The 14761-nt window shown below is 35.3% G+C and overlaps 1 protein-coding gene across 3 annotated transcripts in view; it reads right to left on the reverse strand.

The window, feature by feature from the left end:
* The window catches only part of RPS6KA5 (ribosomal protein S6 kinase A5), a 68676-nt gene that overhangs the window by 2705 nt on the left and 51210 nt on the right, over window positions 1-14761 (reverse strand). For 2 of the 3 annotated variants that reach the window (XM_085225496.1, XM_085225493.1), the window contains exons 9-16: window positions 13542-13703; window positions 12405-12530; window positions 11676-11809; window positions 8397-8490; window positions 5899-6069; window positions 2611-2802; window positions 1841-2000; window positions 770-933 (exon numbers count right to left, since the gene is read on the reverse strand). In XM_085225496.1, the coding sequence (XP_085081622.1) occupies window positions 770-933; window positions 1841-2000; window positions 2611-2802; window positions 5899-6069; window positions 8397-8490; window positions 11676-11809; window positions 12405-12530; window positions 13542-13703 (1203 nt within the window). The remainder of the gene's footprint in view (window positions 1-769; window positions 934-1840; window positions 2001-2610; window positions 2803-5898; window positions 6070-8396; window positions 8491-11675; window positions 11810-12404; window positions 12531-13541; window positions 13704-14761) is intronic. The other variant, XM_085225494.1, reaches the window with a different exon arrangement.

Consider the following 14761-nt stretch of genomic DNA (forward strand, 5'->3'; position numbering starts at 1 on the left):
TAACATCAACTGGCATTTTTCCTTCCCTGTTCTTCTAAGTTTAAGAAGGTTGTTTATTTTTTTTTTGAGACTTAAACTACACTAAGAGTATATTTTCAGGAAGTACACTTGGTTAAATAAAACTTTTCCCTCAGCTCAAATTATTTTGCATTATTGAGACCTCTCAAAGAAACTTTTCTTTTTTCTGCTTGATAATAAGTGTATACAGGTACTTCAGCACAAAAATGCTCAATTTCAGTTCGTTTTCTGCAGAAGGAGTAATGAGAATCAACACCCTGCTTGTACAACACAGCTGAAATTCAAATTTAGCAAACATATTGGTAGATGAGCAGTTCTACTTAAAAAGTATCCATTATACTTAAAATATAAATACATACGTACAAAAAATATAATCTTGATTTTGTAACCATTAGAAGGATAAGAATTCTAGTGACTGAAGCAGAAACTTTCTTCTTCCTTCTACAAAAGCTAGATGGTCTTTCAAAATATTTTTCTTAGAAACAGAATATTTTTCTAGATATTTCATGAACAGTTGTTTCTCAACCCCAAAAACCTCATTAATATAAATGTCTTCAGGAAATTCATTTTTGTCTCATCATTCATATTTTCACTGTACTTAGTCAAACGTTAAGTGCAGAGGGAAAAAAACAGTTATAAGGAATCACTGAATTCCAAGGACAAATACTTTCATTTAAGAGGAAAACATACAAAAATCTAGGTTAGCAAATTACAAGATTTGTTACATAACAAAAGATTTTTCAGAACTTACATGAAAAGTGGCTTTGACATATGTATGCACTGCAGCGCCTGAAGAACCCAAGTTATCAGGAGTCATTAGAGGGTTAGATGACAGCTGGCTGCCATCCTGAAGCCATTCGTTGTATCTCAGACTGGACATCTTAATTCTTTTGTTCGGATCCACTGTCAGAAGTCCTAATAGAAATATATTAAATTCTCTTCATTTGTGAACTGTTTGTCCTCTTTTAAGAGTCAATGCATTGCTTTTATAACTAAGTCATGATAATATTTATCCCACATAGGCCAATGCTTATTCTAGATAAAATTCACACAATGTTGTACCATCACTCCCTGTAGCAGAATCATTAAAACCAAGAAATCATTACATGTTTGATAACTCATCTCTTTTCATGTGAACTCTAAACTACAAGAGGATTTACTCACTTAAAGCCTGTCTAGAGTGAAATCCAAAAAAGCAATCCAGATTCTCAGCACAGTCCACTGAGGTCTGAATCTGAATATGCCTACATTTTTGGTATAAAGACTCCTTCTAAGCCTGCTTCTACACAAACCCGGAACTTCACCTTAGAATGCCTTAATTAGATGCATAAAATGGCTAAAGGGAACACAAAGCATAGCAAATGCAAACAAAACAGCTCAGAAATACAGTAGTCTTGACACACTTGTTAAAAGACACCGTTCAAGGGAAAAGACAGTTATACATTTATTTTCTGAAAAAGCTCTACTTTCAAAACGTGTCTCACCAACAAACCTGGCATTTTCACAAAACTAAAATATAACAATTTTTCTGCTTTTAAACATACTTCAAAATGACTTCACCTTTTCTAAGCCTCTTCAGTTATTTCTTACCCCAGGAAATTCAAGCATTTACCTTCTATCAACATCTTACTACATTTGAAAGCTCTCTGCCCAGTATGTGTACAATTCTGAATCCCACTTTGGTATGTACCAACTGTGACCAAAACTTGTAGCTCAAGCTCTGCATACTGCTCTGTCAGGTTAGACACAGCATTCAGGTACTAGATAGCGCTATAAATGTTACCTTTGGAAATAAAAAGACAAAGTATTGGTGGATACTTACCTTGAATTAACTCTTTGGCCTCTTCAGAAACATTTTTCCAAGCTTCCCCTTCAAAGGAAAATTCTCCCTTTTTTATTTTTTTCATTATTTCCAATGCACTAGTACATGTTAAACTTTTGTCTTGAGACTGAAATGGTACCTGTCCTGATAACATCGTATACTGTCACGAGAACAAAATAATATTAACAAACAACATATATTTATTGAAGACTCTACATAGGCAGTTACTGTCATATATACAGCATCACCAGCACTATATAATAGAACACTGACTGACACATTTTCAAAGCTATAGAAAATGCTACACACACAAGACATTCAATGGAGCCCTTATTAGAAAAAGTATTTGCAAGTTACAGGAAACCACAGTAAAAACATGATGGTATTTAGACCAAGCTTACTTTTCTAGAAAACACTTTTCTATATTTCAGAATACAGGCTGATTCCTTCTCTGAACTGAAACTCTCAGAAGACTATGGATGCTTGTAAAGTCTCCTAACAAGAATATTTCTTTTTAAGAACCAGACTATATTATTAAAGTATTTTTCAACTCCCAGAAATACTGAATTAAATTTACTGCTTATGAAAAAAAAAATATCTTTACTCCTAGAAAATATCTGTCTTTGGAATCTATTATATGAGCAGCAGTATCTTCTCACTTGAATGTACCATCTACCCAATACAAATCTGAAACAATGTTAAATCCTTTGCATTTTAGTAAGAAGTAAGCATGCATAATAAAGTTATAATTTAAAAACCCATTCACTTACCAGAATGACTCCCAAACTCCAGAGATCACAAGATTCATCATAACCATTGTGATTAAAGAGCTCTGGGGCAGCATAATGCAGAGTAAAACATGGAGTCTTAAGAGGCTGATTGTCAGGTGGTTTTAAACGAGCAAAGCCAAAATCAATTATTTTTATTTCTGAATTATCAGTTTCATCTGTAAACAACAAATTCTGAGAAGGAAACAATACCATTATTAGCATTAATTAGAAAATTTTTCAGAAGACTCTGCTAGATATTCTTCTACACTTATTACTGAAGAAAAAAATTATATAAATGGACATTGGGAGACAATGGAAAAAATTGAGAAATACAAATACTTTGAGATGCAAGAAAATGCTAGGCGTGGATTGGCCAGCCATCTGGGAGTATTAATGAAAATGTATTCAGCAAAGACTAGTAAGAAAAATAATCAGGCAAACATAGACAAGAAAAAAATGTAAAGGCAACAACATAAGTCATAAAGAAGAATTGCCTTTTCCACAGAAAAAAAGTAGATCTTTAGGCTTCCACTTTCTTCTGGCACACTGGGAATGATCACTTTCTGGTGTGTGGAACTACTCTTGCATGCCTTGTCTTGCAACTGAATAGACTTTGGTCCTCATGTGGTAACACACTGAAGCCATATTGCCATGACAGCACAATAACACAAAATAATAATCTGAAAGTAAAAGACTGAGTACTAGAAAGTGGCATGGGTCTCAAAAGCAACAGAGATATTTCTGATGTTTAGGCATAGAAAGTCACAGACCAGAACATCAAACAAGAGTAATAAAACTTGATTTTAGCTGTTGCCAAGAATTTCAGCTTTACATACGGAATATAGCATTTCAGCCTTGAAGAAAGACAAGTTGTTGTCAGTTCAGGAGAAGATTTAAGATAATCTATTCTTTTCTCTGTGTGTATTTCTCAAGGGATACACAAGCTTAGGAAAAATAGCTGAGGCAAAGATTTATTATTACTGATTTCTACTTCTCCTTGAACTTTTGAGAGAGCGGAGGAGAGCAAAAATCTGCTGTTATCTTCACTGTTTGATCTCTTCAATTCTAGGAAAGCCTACAGCCCTATGTATTTTTCTAATACAAAAGGTTAATGACTGAACATGAAATAATTATTTTCAAACTCATTAAGAAGGGAAAAAAAAACAATTCCTAGACTGCAAGAAGATCAACAAGGAGAACTTGAGAGCATTCACCATGGATGAAAGATGACATAGGCTACATACAACATGGCAGTTTCAATTTTAACGATATTGGTTAAAACAATCTGTCCTGAGCTGAAAATGAAATTGGTTACATACGGAAAGAAAGATATAGTTCTAAGTTGGGTTGAGATTCCTTTATTGATTAGGTAAATAAATTGTACTTCACCAAGAACCCAAAGCTACAGTCCACATCGCTTGCAACCTACTGTAAGGAGCCTGCTTTAGGCAGGGGGTTGCACTCAATGAACTCCAGAGGCCTCTTCCAATTCCTACAAATCTGTGATTAGTTATGTCTTGGTATATTTTTTCCTAATATCCTTAGAGCACAAATCACAGATTAATGATTACTTCACGGAAAAAAAAAAATCCTCAAATCCTCTACTGAGTGGTTCTAAATGGTCACATATGCTCCATTAATTCCTTTCTTCTGTAATTTCTGATTTTTTTTTTCCTACCCAGTACTTCTCCATTTTGCAAAGCAATATATGCGGTCTAATTGCTACTGCTTAAACAGACGAGTCTTCCAGTCCATACTAGTAAAAAGAAGCCCCATCTTTAGTGACACATAATCAGTTCCATTTTTAAAAGTAGATTTACCAGTAACAGTTCAGATGCCAAAGCTGAACATCAAACAAATCTGACTGGACTTGTTAGAAGAACAGAGTTTTCTATATATATTTTTACAGAAAGGTGCACTAACCACATCTATATTGGGAAACCTGCATATCCCATACTAAGTTCATGCTTGAACCTAAAATAGTAACTTTCAAAACAAAAAGCAGGAAGGATTGGTTAAGTCCAACTCTGTAGAGGAAATGCATTCTGTAAATTGTTTGCTTCATTACTTGGACTTTCCAAGCTTCTCTTCTTGAAGATGATATAGAACCAAAGACTGCTTAACTTATGACACGGCTGAAAGAAGCCCTGCTTTACAGAATATGGCCTTTATATTCAAGTTAGCAATGAGAGTAAAATTGGGAGAAAAGGAAGAGAATGGATTTCTATTTTTCGTTCTTTCAACAAGGACTTGTTTCAAAAGATATTTTGTTTCCTTGATGGTGTAAGCAAAAAGTTTTTCAGAGAGTTGTATTTGCAACTGACACATTAGAATTTCATAATAGCTCTTCTTTATTTCACCAGTTATTTAGTAGAGATGCTTTCAAATATAGGTTTAGCACTTAAATACTAACATCTAGAAGTCTTCTTCACACGTAGAATTCTAACTACTATAAAAGAGATGTATCTGTAAAATACCAGAATGTATGTTACAAAAGGATGAAACTGTAAGGACTATAGACCATTTTAAACTTCAGATACAAAGAGCATAACAATTTAATGACATATGCTGACTGTAATCACCAATACAATATAACATCCTTACTGGACAAACTAACACGAAACTACACCATTCCTAGGCTAAACAAATGTAACAGCTATCTAAGCCCATTGCTGGCAAAAAGAAAAAAACACTAGAAGGACCAAACATTGGCTCCAGGAAGCAGAACAAAACCAGTGATCAGCTGTATTACAGTAAACAAAAATGTCTTGAAGACAAGATGCTGCTGCGCAATACTGTTAATACTCAGAACAATAATTCCTTAAAAGTACATATGAAATAATATTGTTTTTTCCATCTTGAGAAACTACTTAACCACTTAACTTAATCACACATCTCCATTAGTTTACTCCGTGCTTAACTGGGAGAATAAGATGGTACAAGGGTGTTGCAGTTGCTTCCAAAAGAAGCCTCACCGAGCGAATTAAGATTAAAAAAAGGTGAAGATGCACAAGGTAACCAAGCAGCCTAGCTCTGCTTATGAACTGCTTCATATAGTAAGTGTACTTACTACTAGTAAAAACTGTTCCCCAAATAGGTAAAGAATGTTTTCAAACATGTTATAGTGTAATTTCTTTCTAACAAAACTCAAAATGCTTCCCAACAGTTATTTTTCTGTTCTTAGGTAAAAATGCCTGTGGAAGAGATACCATTTCATAAAAAATAAGAAACAACAGCAGAAAAATTTAATAACTTAATACTGAAACATGTACAAGGAAGTCACTATACCTCAGGTTTCAGATCTCTATGGACTACTCCTACATCATGCATGTGGCTCACTGCTGAAACAAGTCTGCGCATAATATGACTGGCTTCTGTCTCACTGAAATGCTGCTTCTTCTGAATACGTTCAAGCAATTCTCCTCCTTTCAGTAATTCCATTACTAGAAAAGTGTGAAGCTAAAACCATAAGGAAAAAGACGGGATATTAGAAATGTACACATTAGCACACATTGGCTGCACGTCAAATTTCTCGCCACTGAATGAATAGTATGCTTCTCTGAAAGCTTTATCAGGACCAGAAAGTGAAATCAGCAATCTCAAAAGTCAATGGGTGTAAGCTTGTGATGGCTACTAGCACTTCCTTCCCCTGAAATACAGTAACAATGTAACATTTGAAAGCCAAGAAAAGCATGTTCAAGGGAAGAGGTAAAAAAAAAAAAAAAACACCACAATTTCACAGAAATATACAGGAAAAAAGAAGTGCACAACATTTACATATTAAGGAACAGAAGGATAGCTGTGTGTACAGAAAGAAGCAAGACTTCTCAGAAGCACAGTGTCTCTACTAGTCCTATTGCTAGTAGTGCTTCTCAGACATCCTTTCTTGGAATTTTTCTTTATATCTTGAGAACAGATGAAAGTTGGAAAGAATAAAGATATTTTCTCTAGCAAACTTTCTGTGGTTTGCTAAACATAATTAAGTGATACTCTAAGGTTGGATTACTAATTTAATCAAACTGACATTAGATTAAGTTAAAAACTGGAGTTTCTTTAGACAAATTGCAGAAATGTCAAGACCAGAAAATTTCAATCAGTTCTGGACTTCAGAATATTATGTTCCCAAGTGGAAAAGGACAGATAGGAATCAGAGAGTCCAGCTCCTGCCACCACACTGGACCACCCGAGATTCAGACCATATGTCAGAGACCACAGTCCAGATACTTTGAATTCTGGCAAGCTCAGTGCTATGACCACTTCCCTGGGGAGCCTGTTGCAGGGGTGCTGACCACCCTCTTGGTGAAAAATCTTTTCTTGATATCCAATCTGAATCATATCATAGAATGGATTGGGTTAGAAGGGACCTCAAGGACCATCAAATTCCAAACCCTCTGGAAAAGGCAGGGCTACCAGCCACTAGATTAAGTACTAGATCAGATTGCCCAGGGCTTCCCATCCAACCTGGCTATAAACACCTCCTGGGACTGGGCATCTACAACTTCTCTGGGCAACCTGTTCCAGCACCTCATCACTCTCTCAGTAAAGAACTTCTCTCTGACATCTAATCTAAATCTCCCTTCCTTCAGTTTAAAACCATTCCCCATTGTCCTATCACTATCTACCTGTGTAAAAAGTTGATTTCCCTCATGTTTGTAAACTGCCTTTAAATATTGGAAGGCCACAATGAGGTTCTTTTCCAGGCAGAACAAGCCCAGTTCCTTCAGCCTATCTTCATAAGAGAGGTGCTCCAGATCTTGGATCATCTTCGTGGTGTTCCTCTGGACCCTCTCCAACAGCACCACATCTTTCCTGTACCGGGGGCCCCACACCTGGATGCAGTACTCCAGATGGGGCTTTACAAGGGCAGAGTAGAGAGGGACAATCACCTCCCCATCCCTGCTGGCCACCCCTCTTCTGATGGAGCTCAGGATACCATTGGACTTCTTAACTGCAAGTATGCAGTGCTGGCTTATATACAGTTTTTCATCCACCAGGACCCCAGGTCCTTCTCCACAGGGTTACCATCAAGGCAGAGTTCTTTGTCTACTGATGTTGCCACTCCAACATAGAAGGCCACCAGACTGGTCAGGCATGACTTTCTCTTGGTGAAGCCGTACTGAACCTCCTGTCTGAAGGTTTTTTTTTTTTTTTTTTTTTTTTTTTTTTTTTTGGTCATTTTTCACATGCTCAGCTCATTTCAGAAGTGCTTCACTTCAACATTTTGCTGGTCCTTGTTTAAACAGCATGATGGGGATAGACTGGGATTTGTGAAGAGTTAAGAGAACCCATAGTAGGTTACAAGACCGTATACTAAAATCATGGAATAGTTTGGGTTGGAAGGGACCTCTGCAGAATATCTATCTCAAACCACCAGCTCAAACCAGGGGCCAATCTCTAGTACATAACAAGCTCCTCAGCATATTATTATAGTAAGGAAAATAGCAACAAAGGTATCTGAAACTAAATAGAACTTAAACTGATCTCAAATATTCAAATAGAATCTCTATTTTCACTTTCAGTAATTTAGCAAGTATTTGGTTACCTCCATTAAAAGTTACTTACATGCAAGAAAAAAAAAAACCACATTACCACATACCTTTCAAATACATTTTTAATTTGCAAAAAGTAAATGCTAGTTCCCTTGAATACAGAACTTCTGCTTTAAAATTGGACAAAAGCCCTAGGAAAAAAGTTGTCTATGCAATAATAGTAAGCTTAAGTTCTAGACACACTTGGAAAACACAAAGTAATGTGTTTGACAAATGCTGATTATAGCCTCAAAATACCTGGTCATGATAAACTTCATGCAACTTCACTACGTTGGGGTGTCCTTCGCAGAGTTTCAGAGCTGTTATTTCTCTCTGGGTGTTCGCTTCCATCCTGAAAAAATTGAGAAAACATTTTGTGTCAGTTTTACCAAGCAAACTGCACATTCAGAGTGTAACACCTTTTTTTTTTTTTTTTTTTTTTTTTAATTGTTTGCTATCCAGGTTTTTGAACATTACAACCCCTTGAGCATAATTAAAACCATATTCCAAAGAACCTGAGCAAAATTATCCATGTAACCCTGCAAGTTAGGACATTTAAGAAATACCACACCCAAATCAAATGACTTTTTGATGCAACTGTAAATTACTACAGCAAAAGCTGAAAAGGTTTTACAAAAGTTTCTATCTAAAACGAACCTTTCCCTTAGACCAAGGCAATTCGATTTCATCTCTGCTCCTACAAATATCTTTTAGCTCAGTTTTATCCTGAAGACTCAAATTATTGCCCCAACTCTCTCCATTCTTATAGGAGATAAATACTGCTACTCCTGTGTAGAAATAATGAGCTCCCACTAGAAAAAAAATAAAACCTGTAACAATCTATATAGGAACTATGTGATACATAGGAAACCCTGAACAGATGACTGTAAAAATATGAAATGGAAAAAATAAGAAGAGTCTTGCTCCAAAGTAAAAAATGATTTCACAATTCTCTTTCAAGTACTTAAATATCTATAGCAAAAAAATTTCAACAAGTTGATCATTACCAAAACATATGTGAATAGTGACTGAGAAGAACACCACTTTGTTTTCCTTTAAATACATATATTGACATATTTGGGGCAAAAAATACGAATATTTTTGTCAAAACTCTCTCCTTTTGAGTAAGAAAGGCTAGTCCTATACTAACTTAGGGAATGGCCTTATGGATAACGCAGGTAGAATATCTCTCACCACATGTTCTGCATTTCTGGTTGCAGAAATGGTTTTGTGTTGTTGTTGTCCTTAATTAGGACCAGAACCACAATAAGAATTTTGTGCAGAAGAATTCTGTCTTTCTGCAGGCTTCATATAACCAAAAAGTGAACTAAGCTGTACCTCTGTTGATTTTCTTGTTTAAATTGGAAGTGATTTCAGGTCCTTAGCAAATTCAAAAGTCATCTTAGATAACTGTTTCCTCCTAGGAACTACTAGGAGAAGGTGGACCTAGGAAACAGGCTAAAAGGGCTCAATAATGTAAACAAACCTTTGAAATATGTGCCTGGACTTTTCTGAGTATTTCCCTTCTATTAATGGTTTGCATCTCAGTTTTGTAGACGGACAGTATTATGAAAAGCAAATGGAAGCTCTGAAATAGTAACTCAGGGAAGTTTACAGGATTCCATTGTTTCTCTGGGTTTCAAGACAAACAGAAAAAAAATTAAATTGTTGGATGGATCCAGCTGTACTAACAAAGCATGACCACTGAGGAATTTCTCATTTTAGCTTTCATCCCAAGAACCTTGAAAAGGTTTGCCTACGTGTAGGATTCAGGTTGTGTATTTTTGATGGATAGGAGTAAAAGGCTGTCTGACTTTGAGGCAAAGAAGTTACTAGAAACCTAGTACACTTCTCCTATCAGCAAGAGCTAGTGTGTTTTTAAGAGCAATATTATTTACATTTTAACAGTTTCTTCTTCAAGGCTAGTTTTTGTCATTCAGAGAATAGATTTAGTGCTACCTCTAAGATCTACACAAACATGCTCCGTGTCTGCTCACATACTGCAACCCTGAAAAATGTTTGTACACAGACCACTTCTTACCTTCATTTAGCCTGGTCCACCAAGATGAATGAAAAAGAGCAAAAGAACCTGTGAGTAACATCATTTAAGGATGCCATTCCTAAAAGACTAGGCCTATGTGAAAACTCAGTACTAATTTGATCACTGTTATCCAAAAACAATAATTCTGTTATTTAAGGTGGATTTTTCCTTAAGATGAAATGCAAATACTGATCAGCAGCTCTGCACGCACTACAGAAAAAAAGTCTAAGCGTGGATGTATGACAGAAATTCAGATTAAAATATCCAATCTAGGTGTCTACTGTACTTATGAAGAGTCAATGTAACAACAAAAATTCTGGTTAATGAAGCTTACAAGGTGAACTATCCCACTCCAAAATATGTACTTCAAACAGCATTCAGTTGCCAAAGCATAGGAGAGCCTGGAAGACATCTATATAAAGGTAGCAGTCACAAGACTGATTTGTGAATTGGAGGACTCACAGGACATCAATAGATTCTAAAATAGCATTACATCGATGCCTGTGTTTAGGTAACTGAATTCCACCGCTGCTGCCTGGTCATTTGAATCTCTCTGTAGAAGCTCCATTAATAGTTTTGATGATGTCACCACTAATCATACCGACCTTAAAACTGGCCTTCTTACGCTTATCCCATTCAAAAAGCATGTGATCAAACACTTATGTCTAGTGGACATTTAATTCAGAGGTATAGTCAAATGTGCTGGAGGAAGAGACCACAGTGACCACTGTCATGCTGAGAGTGGAATATCTGCACATTTCCCTTCCCTCTTCTGCCAGCACTGTACACCATGCTGGGGACATATTTAATAACGAATACTGAGCAAAATTAACCTATAGTCAACCCCCAAATAATCCCTTATTTCCCTCTGGGCAGAAAATGCCAGAGGCATCTATTCTGGAAGAAGATCAGATGGTACCCATGAGCAAAGTGAATCAGCTGTCTCCACTGAAGTGCTGCCTTCAGAACATCCAGGAAACAAATGTAAAGCAAAACTCCACAATCCAATTATATTTTACACACAGATTCATATTCAAATTAATTAGACCTGAGGCAAAGCAAACTACATATACTACACATGCTTTTCCAAAAACAATGTCCTACGCAAACCACTTGAGTTGTCAAAAAAAAAAAAAAAAAAAAAGGGAGCTACCATAAACCTACATTTAGTTTACTTAGTTCTAAAGATTGGAGGACCTTTTACCCTTACTTTGGTTTGGAACAAAATCAGGGATAGAATATAAGCATGAACCAGGAAAAAGCCCTTCTTCTTGTGTCCTCCCAACAACAACAACGTTTTGTTTCAAAAAAAGTCTCAGAATCTTTCAAAGGTCATAAATTTACTACATGTTTCTGTAGATACTGCAGAGGTATGCCAAAGAGGAAATTATTTTAAAGTTAATTTTCCACCTTCAAAAACGTAGCGAGCATTATTCTAATCCATGGGTGACAGTAAGCAAAGAAAATATTTTTATTGTCTTATAGAATATTTATACCTTTTGCTAATTATTTTTACTGCATACTCCTGGCTAGTTTTCTTGTGTAAGCACTTTCGACAAATGGAAAAACTTCCTTCTCCCAATGGTTTCTCTTTCAGATCCAGTTCATAATGTTGAAAAAATGGAGAGTCCTGTTAGGAAACTGTCTGTATTTAGTTCTGCAGAATACTTTTAGTATACACAGTCAAAGACAAAGAGTAAAGTTTTGTGAGAATTTTTTACAATTTTAAATGTAGATGAAAAGAGCTCTCTTTTTGATAAAATATAAATCTTAATTTCTATTTAATAAAATGCATAAACTTTATTTTAACAATCAAAGAGTAAATCCTACGTTATTAAAAAAAACAGTCTCTAAATAAAGCATCACTATTACAACAACAGCTTAAGGTACAAAAGGTTCAGACAAACAGGATCAAAGAAGCTCGTACATACATTTATTCACAAAACTATGTGTTAGTTTGAAGACACAATAGCATGTGTTCATCATCTAATGTTATTATACTTGGTCTTCTAGAAAACTAGACAATCTCATTTTTCATTCTTTATAATTTCTTTATAATACCACATGCAAATTATATGCTTGGATCATCTGAGGAGCCATTACAGAGAAAAGATGCACGCATAACAACTATTTTGTAATCCATAACACAGCTTGTGATTGCTGCTTTGAAAGTTATATGCTGTTCCAAGTCAACCAAATTAACTTAGTCTTGATATTATTATTACCTTCATCATAGCACTTCTGGCAATAGTTGTAGTTCCGGGTCGCTCATCCCCCACATAAAACTGAACAGGATCTACTGTAGCTGCATTGCGTTTAAACAAAATAGAAGGTGCAACGAAAGAATATCCCTATTAAATTAGAGACATCAGAAAAGGACAGATCTTGAAAGTGTTGCACACAAACTATAATACTGCGTATAAAATATCAGAAGTTTCTACAGAATTTAAAAAATATTAAAATATTCATAACATGATACAGAAACAGTTGATTGGCTATTGATGAGGTGTTGTTACTATGTTCAACATGATCTGATGTCCTTCTGAAAGTAGTTACGTGATTCTCCAAAGTTGTAGGTAAAATAGCAACAATACGAAAGTTCAGGGAAACAGTGCTAAAAATCAGACTGCTTAAATTAGTGCAGTAGTGATAAAGGTTCATAATTCAAACTAGCTGGCTTCCCAGAACACCCATAAAAGTTAAGGTATGAAACAATGAAACAGTTTTTATGTTGTGATATAAGCAACAGGCAGTCTTAAATGGCAAGACAAAATAAGCTTCATGTTATTGATGTGCCCCGTTTAGGCATAACAAGAACAGCTGTGACTTCCATGCAGGATGAGTCAGATATTACTAGGACATACATAAAGGCTTTTCAATAGTCAGTACAAATCACACAACTTCCAAAATACAATCCTGTATTCCTTTACACTAAGCGTTAAGTTGCTCAAAATAGGGAGCAGAGAAAACAGTGAACTGCTCTGCAGTTTTCATCCCAAATTTGAGGCTGCACTTGAGCTGTTTGCCTGTTTGACATTCAGACTCTGTAGTCTAAGTAAAAATCATTCTTTAGTAGCATGGAGGGGATGGCAAAGAAACCTGTGTTATTGATCCGCATGTGGCAGTCTAGTAATTAGAGCGCTCAAAGTAATTGAAAGACCTACTTTCAATTCTGCAGTTAGCTCCCACTAATTTTGCAGTCACTGAACAGACAGACCTGCGAACTGGCATTGGAAATTACACAGATAATTCCCAGTAACTGAGAATGTGGGAAGAGCAAATCCAGCTATAAACTTGGAATTGCTCAAGGCATTATTTTTTTATTTTTATTTTTTTTAAATGAACGCGAGTCCTTAAAATACCTGAAATATTTTTTCTGAAGTCTGAGGGGTTGCTGCAGGAGAATATGTTGGGTCCATTTCTGTAAACTCTTCTGCAAAGTTACTGACATCCAACTCATCTCTAATTACTGGTTTAAATGGAGCTGGCACTTTTTTGGCAGCTAAATCATCCCAATTTATATTCTAAACAAAAAAAAAGAAAAGAATAAGCTTGAATGAAATCAAAATTTAACAGAAGACAATATTAAGGAAAGAAATATCCAGAACCATACAGTTTTACTTCTACTTGCTACTTTCCATAAGAAAAAGCATTCAAATTATATTTGGCTAAATTCCTAGGATATACTGTTTATATCACAAGCAAATCTTAGCATAAGATGTCAGAGGCAAAGTTTCAACATTTATCTGTATATTTTGGCAAATCTCTCCTGGCAGAGTTTATTAAGAAAAGGCCTGATCAAATGCATGTTTAAGTCTCATAGAAAGAGTATAAATATATTTAACAGCGGAGATGAGCCAAACAACTAGTGTGACAACTTCTGAATTTCTTCCTCTATTTCACAGGAAACATAACTTATTTTTGTAAGCCATACTCCAAGTATATGGTATCTTGAACTTTTCATTGACAATTCCTATACTTGTTTACAAATCTCAGCTTCCATAACCCTAAGACGAAGGGCTTAGTTGAATAAATGGCTAGAAGTGGGGAGTATGGATACGGTACTTATGAAAAAATGATCCTATTGCTGTAAATCAATGGAACTGAAATGAAACCAAAATCAGGAAGTACTGTATGAAAAAAAAAAAATGAATTTTAAATGAATTTAAATGAATGCTGAATAAAGGAATTTAATGCTATGCAGATATTTGTCAGATTTTTCATGAAGGGAAGGAAATACAGAAGACATGAGAAGAAATTCAGAAGTTAAAAAGCCAACATGCTCAGACTGAGTGCTACAACTACGTTGAATAGATTTATTTGAAATGTCTGATTTATACTATCAACTTTAAATACTACAAAATTTCTACTAGCTAGAAATATATTTAACTTCATAAGTACCAGAAAAATATGTATTTTTCAAAGAAAACACACAATTTTAGCAGCAATGTATGGAACAGTACAACTCTTGTACACAAGTACATTCCTACATCATTACTTGATATCAAATGTCAATACACTAAAACCTGAACTGAATTAAAATCTACTAAACATGACTGAAGGTTTAATTGGGCAAAGGAGA

This window comes from Meleagris gallopavo, chromosome 5 (assembly GCF_905368555.1).
Source record: "Meleagris gallopavo chromosome 5, MGAL_WU_HG_1.1, whole genome shotgun sequence".
Classification (NCBI taxonomy): Eukaryota; Metazoa; Chordata; class Aves; order Galliformes; family Phasianidae; genus Meleagris; species Meleagris gallopavo.